Here is a 24,085-nt window from a genome sequence, read left to right as displayed (position 1 = left end):
TTCTGAGGGCTCTGTTCTGTTCCATTGATCTATATCTCTGTTTTGGTACCAGTACCATGCTGTTTTGGTTACTGTAGCCTTGTAGTATAGTTTGAAGTCAGGTAGTGTGATGCCTCCAGCTTTGTTCTTTTGGCTTAGGATTGATTTGGCGATGCGGGCTCTTTTTTGGTTCCATATGAACTTTAAAGTAGTTTTTTCCAATTCTGTGAAGAAAGTCATTGGTAACTTGATGGGGATGGCATTGAATCTGTAAATTACCTTGGGAAGGATGGCCATTTTCATGATATTGATTCTTCCTACCCATGAGCATGGAATGTTCTTCCATTTGTTTGTATCCTCTTTTATTTCCTTGAGCAGTGGTTTTTAGTTCTCCTTGAAGAGGTCCTTCACATCCCTTGTAAGTTGGATTCCTAGGTATTTTATTCTCTTTGAAGCAATTGTGAATGGGAGTTCACTCATGATTTGGCTCTCTGTTTGTCTGTTATTGATGTATAAGAATGCTTGTGATTTTTGTACATTGATTTTGTATCCTGAGACTTTGCTGAAGTTGCTTATCAGCTTAAGGAGATTTTGGGCTGAGACAATGGGGTTTTCTAGATATACTATCATGTCATCTGCAAACAGGGACAATTTGACTTCCTCTTTTCCTAATTGAATACCCTTTATTTCCTTCTCTTGCCTAATTGCCCTGGCCAGAACTTCCAACACTATGTTGAATAGAAGTGGTGAGAGAGGGCATCCCTGTCTTGTGCCAGTTTTCAAAGGGAATGCTTCCAGTTTTTGCCCATTCAGTATGATATTGGCTGTGGGTTTGTCATAAATCGCTCTTATTATTTTGAGATACATCCCATCAATACCTAATTTATTGAGAGTTTTTAGCATGAAGCGTTGTTGAATTTTGTCAAAGGCCTTTTCTGCATCTATTGAGATAATCATGTGGTTTTTGTCTTTGGTTCTTTTTATATGCTGGATTACATTGATTGATTTGTGTATATTGAACCAGCCTTGCATCCCAGGGATGAAGCCCACTTGATCATGGTAGATAAGCTTTTTGATGTGCTGCTGGATTCTGTTTGCCAGTATTTTATTGAGGATTTTTGCATCAATGTTCATCAAGGATATTGGTCTAAAATTCTCTTTTTTTGTTGTGTCTCTGCCAGGCTTTGGTATCAGGATGATGCTGGCCTCATAAAATGAGTTAGGGAGGATTCCCTCTTTTTCTATTGATTGGAATAGTTTCAGAAGGAATGGTACCAGCTCCTCCTTGTACCTCTGGTAGAATTCGGCTGTGAACCCATCTGGTCCTGGACTTTTTTTGGTTGGTAAGCTATTGATTATTGCCACAATTTCAGCTCCTGTTATTGGTCTATTCAGAGATTCAACTTCTTCCTGGTTTAGTCTTGGGAGGGTGTATGTGTTGAGGAATTTATCCATTTCTTCTAGATTTTCTAGTTTATTTGCGTAGAGGTGTTTGTAATATTCTCTGATGGTAGTTTGTATTTCTGTGGGATCGGTGGTGATATCCCCATTATCATTTTTTATTGCATCTATTTGATTCTTTTTTTTTCTTTATTAATCTTGCTAGCGGTCTATCAATTTTGTTGATCCTTTGAAAAAACCAGCTCCTGGATTCATTAATTTTTTGAAGGGTTTTTTGTGTCTCTATTTCCTTCAGTTCTGCTCTGATTTTAGTTATTTCTTGCCTTCTGCTAGCTTTTGAATGTGTTTGCTCTTGCTTTTCTAGTTCTTTTAATTGTGATGTTAGGGTGTCAATTTTGGATCTTTCCTGCTTTCTCTTGTGGGCATTTAGTGCTATAAATTTCCCTCTACACACTGCTTTGAATGCATCCCAGAGATTCTGGTATGTTGTGTCTTGGTTCTCGTTGGTTTCAAAGAACATCTTTATTTCTGCCTTCATTTCGTTATGTACCCAGTAGTCATTCAGGAGCAGGTTGTTCAGTTTCCACGTAGTTGAGCGGTTTTGAGTGAGATTCTTAATCCTGAGTTCTAGCTTGATTGCACTGTGATCTGAGAGATAGTTTGTTATAATTTCTATTCTTTTACATTTATTGAGGAGAGCTTTACTTCCAAGTATATGGTCAATTTTGGAATAGGTGTGGTGTGGTGCTGAAAAAATTGTACATTCTGTTGATTTGGGGTGGAGAGTTCTGTAGATGTCTATTAGGTCTGCTTGGTGCAGAGCTGAGTTCAATTCCTGGGTATCCTTGTTGACTTTCTGTCTCATTGATCTGTCTAATGTTGACAGTGGGGTGTTAAAGTCTCCCATTATTAATGTGTAGGAGTCTAAGTCTCTTTGTAGGTCACTCAGGACTTGCTTTATGAATCTGGGTGCTCCTGTATTGGGTGCATATATATTTTGGATAGTTAGCTCTTCTTGTTGAATTAATCCCTTTACCATTATGTAATGGCCTTCTTTGTCTCTTCTGATCTTTGTTGGTTTAAAGTCTGTTTTATCAGAGACTAGGATTGCAACTCCTGCCTTTTTTTTGTTTTCCATTTGCTTGGTAGATCTTCCTCCATCCTTTTATTTTGAGCCTATGTGTGTCTCTGCACGTGAGATGGGTTTCCTGAATACAGCACACTGATGGGTCTTGAGTCTTTATCCAATTTGCCAGTCTGTGTCTTTTAATTGGAGCATTTAGTCCATTTACATTTAAAGTTAATATTGTTATGTGTGAATCTGATCCTGTCATTATGATGTTAGCTGGTTGTTTTGCTCATTAGTTGATGCAGTCTCTTCCTAGTCTCGATGGTCTTTACATTTCGGTATGATTTTGCAGTGGCTGGTACCGGTTGTGCCTTTCCATGTTTAGCGCTTCCTTCAGGAGCTCTTTTAGGGCAGGCCTGGTGGTGACAAAATCTCTCAGCATTTGCTTGTCTGTAAAGTATTTTATTTCTCCTTCACTTATGAAGCTTAGTTTGGCAGGATATGAAATTCTGAGTTGAAAATTCTTTTCTTTAAGAATGTTGAATATTGGCCCCCACTCTCTTCTGGCTTGTACGGTTTCTGCCGAGAGATCCGCTGCTAGTCTGATGGGCTTCCCTTTGATGGTAACCCGACCTTTCTCTGGCTGCCCTTAACATTTTTTCCTTCATTTCAACTTTGGTGAATCTGACAATGATGTGTCTTGGAGTTGCTCTTCTCGAGGAGTATCTTTGTGGCGTTCTCTGTATTTCCTGGATCTGAATGTTGGCCTGCCTTGCTAGATTGGGGAAGTTCTCCTGGATAATATCCTGCAGAGTGTTTTCCAACTTGGTTCCATTCTCCCCGTCACTTTCAGGTACACCAATCAGACGTAGATTTGGTCTTTTCACATAGTCCCACATTTCTTGGAGGCTTTGCTCATTTCTTTTTATTCTTTTTTCTCTAAACTTCCCTTCTCGCTTCATTTCATTCATTTCATCTTCCAGGGCTGATACCCTTTCTTCCATTTGATCGCATCGGCTCCTGAGGCTTCTGCATTCTTCACGTAGTTCTCGAGCCTTGGTTTTCAGCTCCATCAGCTCCTTTAAGCACTTCTCTGTATTGGTTATTCTAGTTATACATTCTTCTAAATTTTTTTCAAAGTTTTCAACTTCTTTGCCTTTGGTTTGAATATCCTCCCGTAGCTCGGAGTAATTTGATCGTCTGAAGCCTTCTTCTCTCAGGTCGTCAAAGTCATTCTCCGCCCAGCTTTGTTCCGTTGCTGGTGAGCAACTGCGGTCCTTTGGAGGAGGAGAGGTACTCTGCTTTCTAGAGTTTCCAGTTTTTCTGCTCTGTTTTTTCCCCATCTTTGTGGTTTTATCTACTTTTGGTCTTTGATGATGGTGATGTACAGATGGGTTTTTGGTGTGGATGTCCTTTCTGTTAGTTTTCCTTCTAACAGACAGGACCCTCAGCTGCAGGTCTGTTGGAGTACCTGGCCGGCCGTGTGAGGTGTCAGTCTGCCCCTGCTGGGGGGTGCCTCCCAGTTAGGCTGCTCGGGGGTCAGGGGTCAGGGACCCACTTGAGGAGGCAGTCAGCCCGTTCTCAGATCTCCAATTGCGTGCTGGGAGAACCACTACTCTCCTCAAAGCTGTCAGACAGGGACATTTAAGTCTGCAGAGGTTACTGCTGTCTTTTTGTTTGTCTGTGCCCTGCCCCCAGAGGTGGAGCCTACAGAGGCAGGCAGGCCTCCTTGAGCTGTGGTGGGCTCCACCCAGTTCAAGCTTCCAGGCTGCTTTGTTTACCTAAGCGAGCCTGGGCAATGGCGGGCGCCCCTCCCCCAGCCTTGCTGCCGACTTGCTCTTTGATCTCAGACTGCTGTGCTATCAATCAGCGAGACTCCGTGGGTGTAGGACCCTCTGAGCCAGGTGGGGGCTATACTCTCCTGGGGCACTGTTTCCTAAGCCCGTCAGAAAAGCACAGTATTCGGGTGGGAGTGGCCCGATTTTCCAGGTGCCGTCTGTCACCCCTGGAAAGGGAACTCCCTGACCCCTTGAGCTTCCCGAGTGAGGCAATGCCTCGCCCCTGCTTCAGCTGGCGCACGGTGCACTCACCCACTGACTTGCGCCCACTGTCTGGCACTCCCTAGTGAGATGAACACGGTACCTCAGATGGAAATGCAGAAATCACCCGTCTTCCGCGTCGCTCGCGCTGGGAGCTGTAGACCAGAGCTGTTCCTATTCGGCCATCTTGGCTCCTCTTTTGTTTAAGTTTCTTATAGGTGCTGGATATTAGACTTTTGTCAGATGCATAAATTGCAAAAATGTTCTCCCATTCTGTAGGTTGTCTGTTTACTCTGTTGATAGTGTTTTGTTGTTATTGTTGTTTTTGCTGTGCCAGAAGCTCTTTAGTTTAATTAGATACCATTTATCAATTTTTGCTTCTGTTGCAGTTGCTTTTAGCATCTTCATCATGAAATCTTTGTGCCGATGTCTCAAATGGTATTGCTGAGGTTGTCTTTAAGGATTTTTGTAGTTTTGGGTTTTACATTTAAGTCAATAATCTATCTTGAGTTGATTTTTGTGCATGGTGTAAGGAAGGGGTCCAGTTTTAATCTTCTGCATATGGCTAGCCAGTTATCCCAGTGCCATTTATTGAATAGGGAATCATTTCCCCATTGCTTTTGTCAGGTTTGTTGCAGATAGTTGTAGATGTGTGGTCTTATTCCTGGGTTCTCTATTCTGTTCCATTGGTCTATGTGTCTGTTCTTATATCAGTGCCATGCTGTCTTGGTTACCATAGCCCTGTAGTATAGTTTGAAGTAATGTAGCATGATGTCTCCAGCTTTGTTTCTTTTTGCTTAGGATTGCCTTGGTGATTCAAGCTTTTCTGGGGTTCCATATGAATTTTAAAATAGTTTTTTCCAGTTCTTTGAAGAATGTCAATGGTAGTTTAATAGAAATAGAATTGAATGTGTAAATTGCACTGGGCAGTTTGGCCATTTTCACAATATTGCTTCTTCCTGTATATGGGCATGGAATGTTTTTCATTTGTTTTTGTCATCTCTGATTTCTTTGAGCAGTGGTTTGTAGTTCTCCTTGTAGAGATCTTTCATTTCCCTAGTTAGCTGTATTCCTAGGTTGAATGTCCTTTATTTCTTTCTCTTGTATGACTGCTTTAGCTAGAACTTTCAGTACTTTGTTGGATAACAGTGGTGACAGTGGGCATCCTTGTCTTGTTCTAGATCTTAGAAGAAAGACTTTCAGTTTTTCCCCATTCAGTATGATACTAGCTCTGGGTCCGTCATATTTGGCTTTTGTTATATTGAGGTATGTTTATTCTATCCCCATTTTTTTGAGGGTTTTTATAATGAAGGAATGATGAAGTTTATTGAGTGCTTTTTCAGCATTAATTGAAATGCTCATATGGTTTTTGTACTTCATTCTGTTGATATGATGGATCACGTTGATTTATTTGCATATGTCGAACCATTCTTACATCTCAGGGATAAATCCCATTTGGTCATGATGAATGATCCTTTTAATGTATTGTTGAATTCATGTTTGCTTGTATTTTGTTGCCAATTTTTGGATCAGTGTACATCACTGATATTGGCCTACAGTTTCCCTTTTTTGATATGTCTTTGGTTTTGGTATCAGAGTAATACTGGCCTCCTAGAGTAAGTTTGGAAGTATTCCCTCTTCCTGTGTTTTTCAGAATAGTTTCAGTAGGATTGGTATTAGTTCTTTAAATATTTGATAGAGTTCAGCAGTGAAGCCATCAAGTCTCAAGTTATTCTTTACTTAGAGGCTTTATTACAGCTTCGATCTTGTTACTTATTATTGTTCTGTTCAGCTTCTGGATTCCTTCATGGTTCAATGTTGGTAGGTTGTATATGTCTAGGAATTTATTAATTTCTTCTAGATTTTTCCATTTATTGGTATATGGTTGCTCATAGTAGCCACAAATGATCCTTTGAATTTCTGCAGTATCCATTGTAATGTCTCTTTTTTATCTCCAATTTTATTTATTTTGGATTGTGCTGGGTAACCCCTGAAACCAGCATGTCTCAGAGCCCAAGGTCAATGGTGTACTCCTTGGGCATCAGTGGTGGTTGTTCAGGGCCCAAGGGTTCTTTAGTTAGCAGATGATAAATCCTTCCAGAACTGGGTTCTTCCCTCAAGGCAGTGAGATCCTTTCTGGCCCAGGCTGTGTCTAGAAATGTTGTCCAGGAGCTGGGGCCTGGAATTGAGGCCTCATGACTCTGCCCATTACCTTATTCTACTGTGAGTGACTTGGTGTCCAAGATGTAAGACAGAGTCCTCTTTGCTCTTTGCTGTCCTCTCCTTAAGCAGAAAGAAGGAGACACTTTCTTGCTGGGAGCTTCACTGCCTGGGGTTGGGGGAGTGGTGACACAAGCACTCCCTTAGCCATGCTAGCTGGTGTCTCTCTGGGTCACATGCCACCCTATTTCACTAGCTCTAAGCCAAGCCTAGTGCTAGGAGTTGCCTAGGAATTTCAGTCTTTGCATTCTAGATGCCTTTCAAGTTTACCTAGGATCCCAGAGCATTTCAGCACGCAGTGTTGAGGCTTGCTGAGCAATTCAAGTTCCATCTGCTGCGATGGGTGTTTGCCATGGGTGTTTCCCTGCTGGCTAGGGCTTGTCCAAATGCTCCCTCTGTGTGTGGGAGCTAGCTGAACCTAGGATGGCTCTATCCTCCGCTGTGACAGGGCAGCAGTGAATTGAATGTGAAGTCCCCCAGTTGCTGTGTTCTTTATCCCCAAAGTGCACAAATTGCCTTTCTGCACCACACGGTGGCAACTGAGGGATGTGGGTGGGGTGGTTATCAGCAACTCAGGACTGTCTCTCCATCCTTCCTCAATGCCTCTTTTGGTAATACAAAGTTAAAACCATGCGCTGTGATTGCTCACCTGATGTTTGGTTCTTATGACAGTGTTTCTTTTTTTTTTCTTTTTTTATTATTATTATACTTTAAGTTTTAGGATACATGTGCACAATGTGCAGGTTAGTTACATATGTATACATGTCCCATGCTGGTGTGCTGCACCCATTAACTTGCCATTTAGCATTAGATATATCTTCTAATGCTATCCCTCCCCCCCCCACCCCACAACAGTCCCCAGAGTGTGATGTTCCCCTTCCTGTGTCCATGTGTTCTCATTGTTCAATTCCCATCTATGAGTGAGAACATGCGGTGTTTGTTTTTTTGTCCTTGCGATAGTTTACTGAGAATGATGATTTCCAATTTCATCCATGTCCCTACAAAGGACATGAACTCATCATTTTTTATAGCTGCATAGTATTCCATGGTGTATATGTGGCACATTTTCTTAATCCAGTCTATCATTGTTGAACATTTGGGTTGGTTCCAAGTCTTTGCTATTGTGAATAGTGCCGCAATAAACATACGTGTGCATGTGTCTTTATAGCAGCATGATTTATAATCCTTTGGGTATATACCCAGTAGTGGGATGGGTGGGTGAAATGGAATTTCTAGTTCTAGATCCCTGAGGAATCGCCACACTGACTTCCACAATGGTTGAACTAGTTTACGGTCCCACCAACAGTGTAGAAGTGTTCCTATTTCTCCACATCCTCTCCAGCACCTGTTGTTTCCTGACTTTTTAATGATCGCCATTCTAACTAGTGTGAGATGGTATCTCATTGTGGTTTTGATTTGCATTTCTCTGATGGCCAGTGATGGTGAGCATTTTTTCATGTGTTTTTTTGGCTGCATAGACGTCTTCTTTTGAGAAGTGTCTGTTCATATCCTTCGTCCACTTTTTGATGGGGTTGTTTTTTTCTTGTAGATTTGTTGGAGTTCATTGTAGATTCTGGATATTAGCCCTTTGTCAGATGAGTAGGTTGCGAAAATTTTCTCCCATTCTGTAGGTTGCTTGTTCACTCTGATGGTAGTTTCTTTTGCTGTGCAGAAGCTCTTTAGTTTAATTAGATCCCATTTGTCAATTTTGGCTTTTGTTGCCATTGCTTTTGGTGTTTCAGACATGAAGTCCTTGCCCATGCCTATGTCCTGAATGGTAATGCCTAGGTTTTCTTCTAGGGTTTTTATGGTTTTAGGTCTAATGTTTAAGTCTTTAATCCATCTTGAATTAATTTTTGTATAAGGTGTAAGGAAGGGATCCAGTTTCAGCTTTCTACATATGGCTAGCCAGTTTTCCCAGCACCATTTATTAAATAGGGAATCCTTTCCCCATTGCTTGTTTTTCTCAGGTTTTTCAAAGATCAGATAGTTGTAGATATGCGGTGTTATGTCTGAGGGCTCTGTTCTGTTCCATTGATCTATATCTCTGTTTTGGTACCAGTACCATGCTGTTTTGGTTACTGTAGCCTTGTAGTATAGTTTGAAGTCAGGTAGTGTGATGCCTCCAGCTTTGTTCTTTTGACTTATGATTGACTTGGTGATGCGGGCTCTTTTTTGGTTCCATATGAACTTTAAGGTGGTTTTTTCCAATTCTGTGAAGAAAGTCATTGGTAGCTTGATGGGGATGGCATTGAATCTATAAATTACCTTGGGCAGTATGGCCATTTTCACGATGTTGATTCTTCCTACCCATGAGCATGGAATGTTCTTCCATTTGTTTGTATCCTCTTTTATTTCCTTGAGCAGTGGTTTGTAGTTCTCCTTGAAGAGGTCCTTAACGTCCCTTGTAAGTTGGATTCCTAAGTATTTTATTCTCTTTGAAGCAATTGTGAATGGGAGTTCACTCATGATTTGGCTCTCTGTTTGTCTGTTATTGGTGTATAAAAATGCTTGTGATTTTTGTACATTGATTTTGTATTCTGAGACTTTGCTGAAGTTGCTTATCAGCTTAAGGAGATTTTGGGCTGAGACAATGGGGTTTTCTAGATATACAATCATGTCATCTGGAAACAGGGACAATTTGACTTCCTCTTTTCCTGATTGAATACCCTTTATTTCCTTCTCCTGCGTAATTGCCCTGGCCAGAACTTCCAACACTATGTTGAATAGGAGTGGTGAGAGAGGGCATCCCTGTCTTGTGCCAGTTTTCAAAGGGAATGCTTCCAGTTTTTGCCCATTCAGTATGATATTGGCTGTGGGTTTGTCATAGATAGCTCTTATTATTTTGAGATACGTCCCATCGATACCTAATTTATTGAGAGTTTTTAGTATGAAGCGTTGTTGAATTTTGTCAAAGGCCTTTTCTGCATCTATTGAGATAATCATGTGGTTTCTGTCTTTGGTTCTGTTTATATGCTGGATTACATTTATTGATTTGCGTATATTGAACCAGCCTTGCATCCCAGGGATGAAGCCCACTTGATCATGGTGGATAAGCTTTTTGATGTGCTGCTGGATTCGGTTTGCCAGTATTTTATTGAGGATTTTTGCATCAGTGTTCATCAAGGATATTGGTCTAAAATTCTCTTTTTTGGTTGTGTTTTCTGTGTGCAGATGGTTTTTAAAATTTGGTGTTCCAGGGAGTGTGGGGGTGTGATTGGTGTAGGCTTGTATTCTGCATCTTACTCTGCCCTCTGAACTTTAATTTATACCATACAAGAAATCAGAGTGAAAGGTAAACAACAAGGTTACAATGTAACTCTATTATAAATTTTGATTTTTTTTTTTTGGTCACAAATACCAGTATATTTTTGTCTTTGGAGGTATACATTATTTAATTTAAGAAGCTCTAAAGCTTATAAAATTTAACTTCTCAAGTAAGAAGTCCAGCACTTCATGGCTATTAATTTTACTATCAAAATATCCAGGTACTGAATTCATTTTAATAATTGTAATTCTTCTAAACATCATTTGAGGAATTATTTGTGGACACTAGACCCAAGACTACACTAAATCCAAACAGTATACCTAGGACCTGAGTTTTGAGTTTTCATCTCAGTTATCTGTCCTTCAAGTTACTACTTCCTCTTATGCTTTCTTTTACTAACCAAATTTTCAGATTTTTACATTGGACCTTGTCCTCCAAGGCCCTGTTGGACAACTTTGTAAATATGCATTTACAGCCTTTAAACACCAACATTTTAAACTGAGACTAATTCCTGCAACCACATTTCTTATCAAAAGTTCAGCACTAGGCTGGGTGCAGTGGCTCACGCCTGTAATCCCAGCACTTTGGGAGGCTGAGGTGAACAGATCACTTGAGGTCAGGAGTTTGAGACCCACCTGGCCAAAATGGTGAAACCTCATCTCTACTAAAAATATAAAGAATTAGCCGGGTTTGGTGGCGGGCCCCTGTAGTCCCAGCTACTTTGGAGGCTGAGACAGGAGAATCACTTGAACCCAGAAGGTGAAGGTTGCAGTGAGCCGAGATGGTGCCGCTGCACTCCAGCCTGGGCGACAGAGCCAGACTTCATCTCCAGAAAAAAACAAAACAAAAATGTTTAGCACTAGCAATGTCTTTCTGCCATTTTCTTCTGCTCGAGGAACTAAAGAAGTCAAACAGATAATGGTTCTGCCTGAGCCATTTGTGAAGTCTAAAAACAGATACATATACTCCCTGTTATTCTTTCAGGGCATTATTTTATCCTTTTTTTTAAACCTTGAAAAATAAGTAGGTGTTATTTAGCCTTATAAATATTTTGAAGTAAAGTTTCTGAATTTCTGTGAAGAACTCTTCAAGCAATTCAGCTTTTCAAACACAGTCGTCACACAATAGTCCCTGTAACATGGGATTTATTCCACAGTTAAAAAGTGACTCCCTCCTTTGTTATATGTGAGAGTCGCTCTTTGTTTTCTCAGGATCCCAAACTGCTCATTGAAAGCCATCTCTGTTTTCCAACACTATGTCAAATTGTAGGGGAACACCCGTTAGAACTTTCTTTACATTCTCTTGCTGCCATGTTTTAAAGAATGAAGGTATAGCAGTATGAATTAATCATGGTTTCTCAGTTGCTGGGCATTGTACTGCTCCAGGGTTATCAATAGATACAGTCAGATTCCTGCGTTTGTGTTAGAAGTCTGGCATTGACTAGTTCTCTTTGCTACTACATCATCTAGCAGTTGTTCCATGTTCAACTGGGCCTGAACCTTCTTCAGGCCTCTTCTGAAAAGAAAAGTTACCTGTGAAGTGTCTTTCTGATGGCTTAATTTATTTCCTCTCCTGGTAAAATTGGCCATAATGTTATTTTTTCTGTTTAGCTGGTTAGGTCTCTTGAGAACTGCAGCTGGTTTCCTATGCACTTCATTTTGTTTCAGAAGGCTTGCCTTTCTTTTTAACACTGGAAAATAGTGTTCTGTATTCTTGTCACTTAGATGTGAACAGTTCATACATAGGACTAATTCCTTTTCCAATTCCAGATGATTTTCTAACTGCAAGTACGGTGATTATCCATGAGGATGTCTCTTTCCAGGCATTACTCTTCCTCTGCAGCTTAGACTGGTTTTACCAAAACCAGAATTCTGTTGGAGTACCCATTGTATTCTCATCCTAAATTGCTGGAGTCTTCTGTTTAGTTTTGGAAAATTCTGCTTTTTTTCTTTCTTTGAATTTGGTTTGATGACACCATCCAAAGACACACCAATTTTGTCAAGGTGTTTGTTGCTGCAGGCTTTCAGCAGCTGTGACAAGGTCACTGTGGCTTCTACCAACTGGGTACCACACTGGTTCATGGCTGGAAACGTGGTGCTAGAACAGTCAGTGCGGAAGGCCAGAGTTGGAGGCCTGCCACCTCTCATGCACGCACGCAAGCAGACTGCCAGGCAGCATCCTTGTCCTCCCACCCGTGGTTGCCAGCATAGACCAATTTATCCCGTTCCTTTAGATTACTTGATAGTGTTCTCTGGAATACTCTTGAATATACCATAATTTAGTTAGTAAAGCATATTGATGGATTGCTGATAGTTCAGTTTCTTACTATTACAAGCAGTGATACACTAAAAATCCTGTTACAAATATGTCTTTCAAGTATGTGTTTCTGGAGAATAAATTTGATCAAATGATGTATTAACTTAGCATCTTAATAAATTCAAAAAGATTGTTCTTATTTAAACATCAGCCTTCTTGCCTGTTTCCTTATGCTTTTAGGAAAACTAGGTATTATCAATTTTTATACTCTCTGTCAATGTAATTGGTAGATATGTTTCATTGTTTTAATTTGCATTTAAAAGATTCATGAAATGGGGTTTTCTATAACATTTTTATTTTAGTCATGTTTTACATATTGTGACTTGTACTGTGTTGATATCCTTAGCTCAGTTTTCTGTTGGATTTTTCTTTATTCTATTGATTAGTAAGATTGTGGTATATTAGTGAAAATAGCCATTTGTCAAATGTTGGAAATTTTTTTGCTTTTAAAAAATATACATACTGTATACCATCATAGATTTTTTAAAATTATAGATAGTCAGATTTTTAAATCTTTTTAATGGTATCTTGATTTTGTTCTTATGCTTAGGAATTCATTTACCAACAAGAGTATTATGAATTTGAAAGATTTTCTGTCATCAGTATTATTGTCTAATTTTTATTATAATCAAGATTTATAATATCCAGGAATGTTTATTTCCTTTTCTCTTTTTTGTTTTCATTGTGTTCCTAGATTTTGGTCTCTAATTTGGCATGTACAACATCATCAAATAGCCTGAAATATTTGGCATATTATTAGTTACTGTGGATCAGAATAGAGTATTAGATGGGATGATCTTGGATGCTGCTTAATTGAATACCAATTTATAAGTACCTATACTTGGTACCAGTTTACAAGTGGGCCAACTATCAGTCCTTGTTTGTGTGACATAGTCTAAGTTTAACCTGTCTTCCAGAATAATTTTTTTTTTTTTTGAGATGAGGTCTCACTCTGTCACTCAGGCTGGAGTGCAGTGGCACAATCTTGGGTCACTACAACCGTGGCCTCCCAGGCTCAAGTGATCCTCCTATCTCAGCCTCCTGAGTAGCTGGGACTATGGGAGTAGGCCACCATGCCCAGCTAATTTTTTGTAATTTTGATAGAGACAGGGTTTTACCATGTTGCCCAGGGTGGTCTCAAACTCCTGAGCTCAAGCCCTCCTAAAGTGCTGAGATTACAGGCCTGAGCCACCGCACTTGACCAAGAATAATTTTTAATAGTCTGCTTTCACTATAAAAAGTGCCTCAGTTTAAATAAGAAATTATAAATGTTATAAAAGATAGTTGTTTACATGGGATAGTTCCTCAGGGTATTGTAACACTAAAGCTTTAGTTGTTTCTGTTTATATCATTCAGTTGTTTCTATTTACATTACTTCTATAGTAGTAATATTTGATTTGCTTTAACTTTTAAAATATCTGTTATTTTCATTATGAACTTATTACAAGCTTCATACAGTTGCTTATGTGAGGTATTTCTAGAACAGTCATGCTAGTGTGTACTCTCTTTGCCTTCATTTTAATTACCAGAATGATGTTCACTTTTTGCATTAAATGTCCCTTATAATTCTTATTTACCTAGTATTGCTTTAAAGATGATGAAACATTTGTCTCTGTATGTGGGCATATTTTGGTTATATTTTACTAAATATGTCATCAAATCTTTTTGTATGGCTATGACCTAATGTTTTAACCTGGCCAAATAAACCATTACTTATTACGTTAATGTTTTCTGATGTTGCATATACTTGGATCATTGGATTTTGTGGTATGCTAAGTAATACTACTGTTCTTAATACAGATCCCCGTGGGAGCCACTAAATGCTAGTCCCTATTATACTGTCACAGTGTTGATAAAACTTTGGTACTTGTTATCTGCCAGATAGATTTTCAGCTATCTTATTTTATTCCAATAGTACTTCTCCAGCCTTTTCTTATGTAGTACTGTGTCAAAGACTATTTTATAATAGGTAAATTGTGTCTATTGTTCTTTCTTTCCTTTCTCTACTACCTCTGCTACTGCTTAAAAGGTTTATAGAGTTTAGTATTGGTCGTTTTCACCACCGATTATAAACTGTAAATCAACCCATATTCTTTCTTAAACTATTATTTTACATTTTGAGGTGTTTTGTAAAATTGCCATATAAAAAGGCCAGTTTCAATTTTCCTTTAGTTAAAAATATCTTTTTTTTTTTTTTAGGAATACATCTTAAGAAACCTAACTTTTTTTTTCTTTTAACATTTCTGGTTGTTTGTGTGTTTATATCATAATATATATGTTTCTCCGTGTTATATTTAGGTATATATGTTTGACCCTTAATTTTTATATTTGTTGGTCCCATTAATAAAATTTGAGAATATCTGGTGAGTAGAACACCATATAGGAATTTTCAGTTGTGCTACCATTAGCCTTTAAACATTACTCTTTGGATACAGCTATTTATTTATAGGTATTTTCAATTTCATGTTATGTAAACTGTATATGAGATTTTCATAAAAGTTTGTTCTTTTAAAATATCTAGGCACTGAAGATAAATTAATGAAGTTCTTACTGTTATTTTTGCAATGCATGTAATAACATGAAGAGAAGCTGGTTTATTAGACACGGAGTCATGTTTCTTGTTGTATGATATATAAAGTATCTACTGTAATACATAAAATAATGTTTGTTGGTTTTTGCATTTCTTCTGCAGAGAGTGATAATGAACTCTCAAGTGGAACAGGTGATGTGTCTAAGGACTGTCCTGAGAAGATCCTATATTCTTGGGGAGAATTGCTAGGAAAATGGTAAAATTTTATTTTTCATACTGAAAATTCTATATTTACATAGTTGATGTTAATTTGTTGTATTAAAATCTTTGTGTTAAAATAGGTTTTAAAGGATTAACATTAAAATCTGTCTTAATATCTTAATTTTGTTTAAAAACTTAAAAATTAAAATATAATTTATAGATACTCTTTATGTTTGGCTAGGTCTTCCCCCCAAGTATGGTTTTATTTAACTTGCTTTTAGAAGATGTCTTTGTCTTATTATTTCACTCAGACCTTATTATTTGTCTTATTATTTCACATCATTTAGCACAGTCAATTTTATGCTATATTGCCAATGCATTTAAATGTCTACTGTTAAAGGGTGACATTTTTTAAAAAACAAGTTTATTACCACTAAAATGGGCTGTATAGTTTAGAATTTATCATTTTATGCTGATTGTTAACTGACACAGCTTGTTTCATTCTTTCTGACTAAAACTATTACTTTAAATTTTGGCGTATTTTATGTGGAATCACAAAAAAGTACTCTTTATATTTATTATATTAAGTACTTTTTATATTTATGATAAATACATTTTTTAAAAGGGTAATTATGACTATCATATGTTGGTATAATGAAAAAATCCTGCCAACAAAATACTTCCCCATATTAGTATAGACATAGAAATTCAATTTATTGTTGAATATGCATATCAGATTACATGCATGCGGGTAGTCCAGGGGAGACTACAAAGTCTGGGCAGAATTTCACAGTTCAGTAGAAGAAAGAATAATTTAAACCTCTTTTATCTTTTCAAGAGAAAAGTGGATGCTCCTCATGATAGTCTGTATGCATCCTGAGAGTTTCCTTAGTTGTAATTTAGGAAATATGTATTTACAGTTCCAACGGTTGGAATACTGATGATTTTTCATTGTAAAATCTGGAGATTAGGTTTAGCAAATTTGGACCAAAGTATTGGGCCTGTTATTGTTTTTAAGTAGATAAACCCTAAATGGCCAGCTGCTTCTCCTTTTTAAGCAAAGAAAATTTCATTTTATTTATCCTTATACATATCACATAAAATGAACACATTTCAGAGAATTTATTTAACTCATTAATGAATGTCAACATAAAATAATCAAAAGGATCAGAATCTAATTTAAAGGTAATTTGTTCAATAGCCAAATATGAGCATGGACCACCCAGAAACACCACCTCTAAAGGAATGCAGTCAGTGGTCCAAAGTAGGGAAGTTAAGATTTCATTTATATAGGCAGAGGCACAGGAGTTTTTAGCAGGATTATGACATTATTCATACAGGGCTGGTGCATAGTTACAGCAGTTTGGTTGGTTATAGGCAGTGCTTTTTTTGGCAGGGGGATGTTAAAAAATTTTTTTAACTTTTTTTATAGAGGGTACAGTAATCATAGGTTTTCTGTTATCTGGTCTAAGTGAAGCAGAATGACAAAAGGGATGTTAATCTATAACAAGGGTCATTAATGAAGAAGGCAGGAGGTTTTGGTCCTTGACATCATTTAATTTTCTCTAGTTATCGTACAAAACAAGAAAAATGTGATTTAATGTATAATCCAAGAACAGAAGTTGTAACCATATGTGACTCAGATAACAGTCACATCTCTCTCAAAACTTAAAGTGTTGTTGTTTTTTTTTATTCCAACAGCTTTTAGGTTTTATTTTCACATGGAGCGCCAATAAGGTATTAGAGCCAATCAAAATAAAGATTTGATTTAGAGATTTATTTTCTTTACCTGGCAATTCATTTGCACTACCATGAATGGGAGTCATTTGCTTAGCTATGGACAGTAAATTTTGCATTGCCATTATGTTATATATGTTGAGAGTTGTAAACTAGCCTAGTCAAGGACAAAGACACACACTTCTATGTTGTCACCCAATTCCCGGATGTTCCAGCCATTCTGTTGAAATGATGTTCAGTAATCATTTTGTCCATTTCAAAAATCTTACACAATTTTACCCCACACTATATCCAGGATCTAATTTACTCTTTTGCAAGCATTGTCCACCTAAATCTATCTCATATGTTTTTATCTGTTTTATTTAGGGTTACTCTCTTCCTTTACTTTAAGATGAACAGTTCTCTTTTTAGATGGTCCTGAGTTAGGACAGTTTCAATGGGGGATGGAGAGCGGCAGGAAGTGAGATGGGAGAGTATGTTCTAGTTAGAGGCAGATGACTTTTTCAGTCTCAGACTAGGCTGGGAAACAGGAAGCATGCTAAACTTTTTAAACAGAAGCATTTTAATGCAGATAATTGGCTTACAATGTGTTAGAAGGTTGAGAGAGCAGAAAGGAGGCATTATGATTGGAGTAACCCAAGTAGTAGGAAACAGCTATGGCCTATAGGACTGGAGAAATAAAATGAAAGAAGTATTGTTACCAGAGTCTAGGAACTCAGAGGAGGTCTGAGGAGCTGATGCAGGGATCTCTGAAGAGGGCTGCATCCTGGTTGCTTAGAGTTATGAGGATCCTCATAGCAGCTAGTGTTTAGAAAGAACTGTCAGGGCAGGGGACAACTGTTTAGCTCCACATTTCTGAAGAGATACCCAGATCTTGGAGCAGGTGGGGAGGGCCACATCATTGGTGCTGGTACTTGTTAGCCTGGCTAGTATTAGTATTTTTCAGGAGTTAATGGTATAGTTGGTGCTGGCAATGGAATTCCTTCTTCCATTCTTCTGCCTTCCAACTGTACATGACTATTACTCATGGGCAGAACCTAACCTGGAAGCCAGTGGGCAAGGGAGTTTGGGATATGTAGTCTGCAGATTCTCAGCCCTTACATCTTTGAGCAGAATACAGAAGGGTGGACTTGTAGCTGATAGGCAGTGGGTAAATGAATACAAAAGGGTAAAAGATGGGCCTAATTCTCATTTACCCATTTATCTGGTCCAGTTGAATTAGGCTTTCCTGATACCCAATGTTTTTCGATAGAGATTTATTTATTAGGAGCACTGATAAGAAAAAAAAAAAACAGCACCAACAACTTGTCCTAATCTTCTTTATCTTTGGTCTGAAAGTGTATTTTTATGGTCCAACCATATGGATGTGATTGATAGCATCAGATATAATGGTAGCATATGCATTGATACCACAGCTTGGCTTCTACTGTTACATGGTTTCTTCCTTTCCCACTTCAAGTTATTTGCTGGGGGAAGGCTTAGGAATTTACATGGACCTCCATGCACCATAGAAATAAGCAACGTGTCTCCTGCGGCAGCTCTACTCTCTGGCTAGAATTTATTTTTCCCTGATTCTCTGGTGAAGAACAGGGGCATAGTCTTCCATTGTGGCCGCTTCATAAAACAAGGGCTCCCTTCTTACTGGATCTCTCATTACTGAGAATTGGATGCTTACTTTTTAAGGGACCAACACATTCTTTCTAGTATAGCAAAATACACAACACCTAAAACTAATACCTTATACTCCAGTTGAAATTAATCAGCAAAACAGCTCTTAGATATCCATATATATAGGTATTGTAGAAACTAATTTTCTTTGGATAAGATGTTTCTTCTTGTCCATAATTTACTCCCAAAAGCAAAATAATTTCAAGTTGATAAGATCTGTGGAAGGGGAATATAATTTAATGGGAAAAATACGTTATGCTTAAACTCAGAACTGAATTAGACTTCCAGTTGTAGTGCTAACTTGATAGGTAGCTTGCACAAGTTATTTAACATTTTTGGGTTCCATTTTTCCAGTGAAGCTTTTATAAACTTGCTCATGTATGCACACTTTGTCTTTCAGAAATGGAATAATGTTTGCAAAGTTTTTTTGTGTGTTTTGTTTTTCTTTTTCCTAGCCCTTAGATTGAGAAAATACCTTAATTTTTATTGTCTTTTTATGGTTTGGGATTATATCACCATTCTTGAGGAATTTACAATAACAGTCTGGGCTCTTTCATTAAAGAGAGTATGTACAAACATCTCACTTTCTTGATTCTTAGATGAAATTTAGTTAAAAGTCCACATGCTTATTGGGAGAAATGGCAAGGTGAGAATGTTTGGGAAGGGAAGTAGAGACAGACATTGGATTTTTGTCAGTCAAGTTTCTTTTGATTTTAAATTATTTATTCATTACATTTTCTACATGGCAGTTAATATTCTAAAACTATAAACAAAATTTAATATAGAAAAAATATTATGCTTTTCTTTTTTGCCTTTGCATGCTCTTATTTCAAAATAGATTTAAAATTCATGGCATATTATACTAGAAAACAAGTCTGTCAGTGATCTAAGCTTCTATCTTTAGATACTAGGAAAAAAGAGAAAAACCCAAAGCAAGCAGAAGCAAGGAAATAAGAACAGAAATAAATGGAATTGAGAAGAACACTACAGAAAATCAGTCAAACTGAAGCTGATTTTTATAAAGATTAATATATTTGATAAAGATAACCATCTAACTAGACTGATAAAGAAAAACAAGGGAGAGAGAAAACAGAGATACAAGAATCAAAGAGACTACATCATTACAAATCACTACAGACATTACAAGAATATAAAAGAATATTATAAGCAACTCATTGTCTATAAATTTAGAAGCTTAGGTGAAATCGACAAACACTTGAAAGTCATAAATTGCCAAAGCTTACTTGAAATAAATAACCTGAATACTCCTATATTAGTTGAAAAAATTGAATTCATAGTTTAAAAGTTTTCAATAGAGAAAATTTGAGGCCAAACTGGCAAATTCTACCAAATCTTTAAGAAAAAATAAGACTGGGCACAGTGGCTCATGCCTGTAATCCCAGCACTTCAGGAGGCTGAGGTGAGCCGATCACTTGAGGTCATGAGTTTGAGACCATCCTAGCCAACATAATGAAACCTCGTCTCTACTAAAAATACCAAAAAAATTAGCCAGGCATGGTGGTGTGCACCTGTAATCTCAGCTACTCGGGAGGCTGAGGCACAAGAATTGCCTGAGCCGAGGAGGCAGAGGTTGCAGTGAGCTCAGATTGCACCACTGCATCCAGCCAGTGACAGAGCAAGACTCTGTCAGAAAGTAGAGTAAAGTAAAGTAAATTAAAGAAAAGGAAAGAAGGAAGGAAGGAGAGAAAGACAGAGAGAGGTAGAGAAAGAAAGAGAAGGAAGGAAAGAGAGAGAGAAAGAAAGAAGGAAAGAAAGGAAGAGAGAAAGAAAAAGAGAAGGAAGGAAGGAAAGGAAGGAAGGAAAGGAAAGAAGGAAGGAAGGGAAAGAAGGAAGGAAGGAAAATATATATAAATTTTACATAAATTTTCCAGAATATATAAGCAAAGGCAATACTTTCCAGCTAATTTATGTCATTTGCTTACCATGATATCAAAACCAGATGAAAATATTACAAAAAAGAAAATTGCAGACCAGTGTCCCTCATGAATAGAGACTAAAAAAACCTCAACAAGTCCTAGCATATCAAATCCAACAATATATAAATTTAAAAAAGGATAATGTTGCATGACTATGTGGGATGTATTTTGGGAATGCAAGGCTGCTTTGACATTTGAAAATAAATCAGTGTTATTCACTTATATCAATAGGCTAAAGAAGAAAAACCATGTAATCATTTCAATAGATGCAGAAAAAGCATTTGACCCAATTCAGCATTCATTCTTGATTTAAAAAAACCAAAAAACAAAAAAACCTCTCAGCAAGCTAGGAATACAAGGGAGCTTTCTTAACCTGATAAAAGATACCTATGAAAAACCTGCAGCTAACATCTAACTTAAGAATGACAAATCCCAAGACTGGGAATAAGGTAGGGATATCTACTCTCAAGACTCTTAATCAACTTAGTACTAGAGGTCTTAGCGAGTGTAATAGGCAAGAAAAAGAAATAAAAGGCAAACAAGATTGGAAAGGAAAATATAACATTGTCTCTATTTGCAGAGATGTGATTGTGTAGAAAACCCCAAGGAATCTACAAAACAAACAAAACTCCTAGATCTAATAAATGAGTTTTACAGTGTTAAAAGATACAAGATCAATATGTGCACATCAGTTTCATTTCTATATACTGGCAGTGAAAAATTGGAAATAGAAGTTTTGAAACAAAAAAGCACCATAAGAGGGAGGAGCCAAGATGGCCGAATAGGAACAGCTCCGGTCTACAGCTCCCAGCGTGAGTGACTCAGAAGACGGGTGATTTCTGCATTTTCATCTGAGGTACCGGGTTCATCTCACTAGGGAGTGCCAGACAGTGGGCGCAGGACAGTGGGTGCGCGCACTGTGTGCGCGAGCCGAAGAAGGGCGAGGCATTGTCTCACTCGGGAAGCGCAAGGGGTCAGGGAGTTCCCTTTCCTAGTCAAAGAAAGGGGTGACAGATGGCACCTGGAAAATCGGGTCACTCCCACCCGAATACTGCGCTTTTCCGACGGGCTTAAAAAACGGCGCACCAGGAGATTATATCCCGCACCTGGCTCAGAGGGTCCTAGGCCCACGGAGTCTCGCTGATTGCTAGCACAGCAGTCTGAGATCAAACTGCAAGGCGGCAGCGAGGCTGGGGGAGGAGTGCCCGCCATTGCCCAGGCTTGCTTAGGTAAACAAAGCAGCCCTGAAGCTCGAACTGGGTGGAGCCCAGCACAGCTCAAGGAGGCCTGCCTGCCTCTGTAGGCTCCACCTCTGGGGGCAGGGCACAGACAAAAAAAAGTCAGTAACCTCTGCAGACTTAAATGTCCCTGTCTGACAGCTTTGAAAAGAGCGGTGGTTCTCCAGCATGCAGCTGGAGATCTGAGAACGGGCAGACTGCCTCCTCAAGTGGGTCCCTGACCCCTGACCCCCGAGCACCCTAACTGGGAGGCACCCCCCAGCAGGGGCAGACTGACACCTCACACGGCCGGGTACTCCAACAGACCTGCAGCTGAGGGTCCTGTCTGTTAGAAGGGAAACTAACAAACAGAAAGGACATCCACACCAAAAACCCATCCGTACATCACCATCATCAAAGACCAAAAGTAGATAAAACCACAAAGATGGGGAAAAAACAGAGCAGAAAAACTGGAAACTCTAAAAAGCAGAGCGCCTCTCCTCCTCCAAAGGAACGCAGTTCCTCATCAGCAACGGAACAAAGCTGGACGGAGAATGACTTTACGAGCTGAGAGAAGAAGGCTTCAGACGATCAAATTACTCCGAGCTACGGGAGGATATTCAAACCAAAGGCAAAGAAGTTGAAAACTTTGAAAAAAATTTAGAAGAATGTATAACTAGAATAACCAATACAGAGAAGTGCTTAAAGGAGCTGATGGAGCTGAAAACCAAGGCTCGAGAACTACGTGAAGAATGCAGAAGCCTCAGGAGCTGATGCGATCAACTGGAAGAAAGGGTATCAGTGATGGAAGATGAAATGAATGAAATGAAGCCAGAAGGGAAGTTTAGAGAAAAAAGAATAAAAAGAAATGAACAAAGGCTCCAAGAAATATGGGACGATGTGAAAAGACCAAATCTACGTCTGATTGGTGTACCTGAAAGTGACGGGGAGAATGGAACCAAGTTGGAAAACACTCTGCAGGATATTATCCAGGAGAACTTCCCCAATCTAGCAAGGTAGGCCAACATTCAGATTCAGGAAATACAGAGAACGCCACAAAGATACTCCTCGAGAAGAGCAACTCCAAGACACATAATTGTCAGATTCACCAAAGTTGAAATGAAGGAAAAAATGTTAAGGGCAGCCAGAGAGAAAGGTCGGGTTACCCTCAAAGGGAAGCCCATCAGACTAACAGCTGATCTCTCGGCAGAAACTCTACAAGCCAGAAGAGAGTGGGGGCCAATGTTCAACTTTCTTAAAGAAAAGAATTTTCAACCCAGAATTTCATATCCAGCCAAACTAAGCTTCATAAGTGAAGGAGAAATAAAATACTTTACAGACAAGCAAATGCTGAGAGATTTTTGTCACCACCAGGCCTGCCCTAAAAGAGCTCCTGAAGGAAGTGCTAAACATGGAAAGGAACAACCGGTACCAGCCACTGCAAAATCATGCCAAAATGTAAAGATCATCGAGACTAGGAAGAGACCGCATCAACTAATGAGCAAAATAACCAGCTAACATCATAATGACAGGATCAAATTCACACATAACAATATTAACTTTAAATTTAAATGGACTAAATGCTCCAATTAAAAGACAGACTGGCAAATTGGATAAAGACTCAAGACCCATCAGTGTGCTGTATTCAGGAAACCCATCTCACATGCAGAGACACACATAGGCTCCAAATAAAAGGATGGAGGAAGATCTACCAAGCAAATGGAAAACAAAAAAAAGGCAGGGGTTGCAATCCTAGTCTCTGATAAAAGAGACTTTAAACCAACAAAGATCAAAAGAGACAAAGAAGGCCATTACATAATGGTAAAGGGATTAATTCAACAAGAAGAGCTAACTATCCTAAATATATATGCACCCAATACAGGAGCACCCAGATTCATAAAGCAAGTCCTGAGTGACCTGCAAAGAGGCTTAGACTCCCACACAATAATAACGGGAGACTTTAACACCCCACTGTCAACATTAGACAGATCAATGAGACAGAAAGTCAACAAGGATACCCAGGAATTGAACTCAGCTCTGCACCAAGCAGACCTAATAGACATCTACAGAACTCTCCACCCCAAATCAACAGAATATACATTTTTTTCAGCACCACACCACACCTATTCCAAAATTGATCACATAGTTGGAAGTAAAGCTCTCCTCAGCAAATGTAAAAGAACAGACATTATAACAAACTATCTCTCAGATCACAGTGCAATCAAGCTAGAACTCAGGATTAAGAATCTCACTCAAAACCGCTCAACTACATGGAAACTGAACAACCTGCTCGTGAATGACTACTGGGTACATAACAAAATGAAGGCAGAAATAAAGATGTTCTTTGAAACCAACAAGAACCAAGACACAACATACCAGAATCTCTGGGACACATTCAAAGCAGTGTGTAGAGGGAAATTTATAGCACTAAATGCCCACAAGAGAAAGCAGGAAAGATCTAAAATTGACACCCTAACATCACAATTAAAAGAACTAGAAAAGC

The 24,085-nt window shown here is 38.6% G+C and overlaps 1 protein-coding gene and 1 pseudogene across 21 annotated transcripts in view; one reads left to right on the top strand and one right to left on the bottom strand.

Moving 5' to 3' along the window:
- Positions 1-24,085, top strand: part of RABGAP1L (RAB GTPase activating protein 1 like) — an 857,048-nt gene that overhangs the window by 217,007 nt on the left and 615,956 nt on the right. For all 21 annotated transcript variants that reach the window (XR_010140177.1, XM_054551197.1, XM_024245486.3 and 18 more), the window contains 1 exon segment: positions 14,985-15,078. Coding sequence is in view for 20 of the 21 variants with exons in the window: in XM_054551197.1 (XP_054407172.1) it covers positions 14,985-15,078 (94 nt within the window). In the remaining variant the exon portion in view is untranslated.
- LOC103890666 (UAP56-interacting factor-like) lies at positions 11,122-12,057 on the bottom strand (annotated as a pseudogene).

Source organism: Pongo abelii, chromosome 1 (assembly GCF_028885655.2).
Source record: "Pongo abelii isolate AG06213 chromosome 1, NHGRI_mPonAbe1-v2.0_pri, whole genome shotgun sequence".
In the NCBI taxonomy this organism is placed as follows: domain Eukaryota; kingdom Metazoa; phylum Chordata; class Mammalia; order Primates; family Hominidae; genus Pongo; species Pongo abelii.
This window is presented reverse-complemented; position numbering and strand designations above follow the sequence as displayed.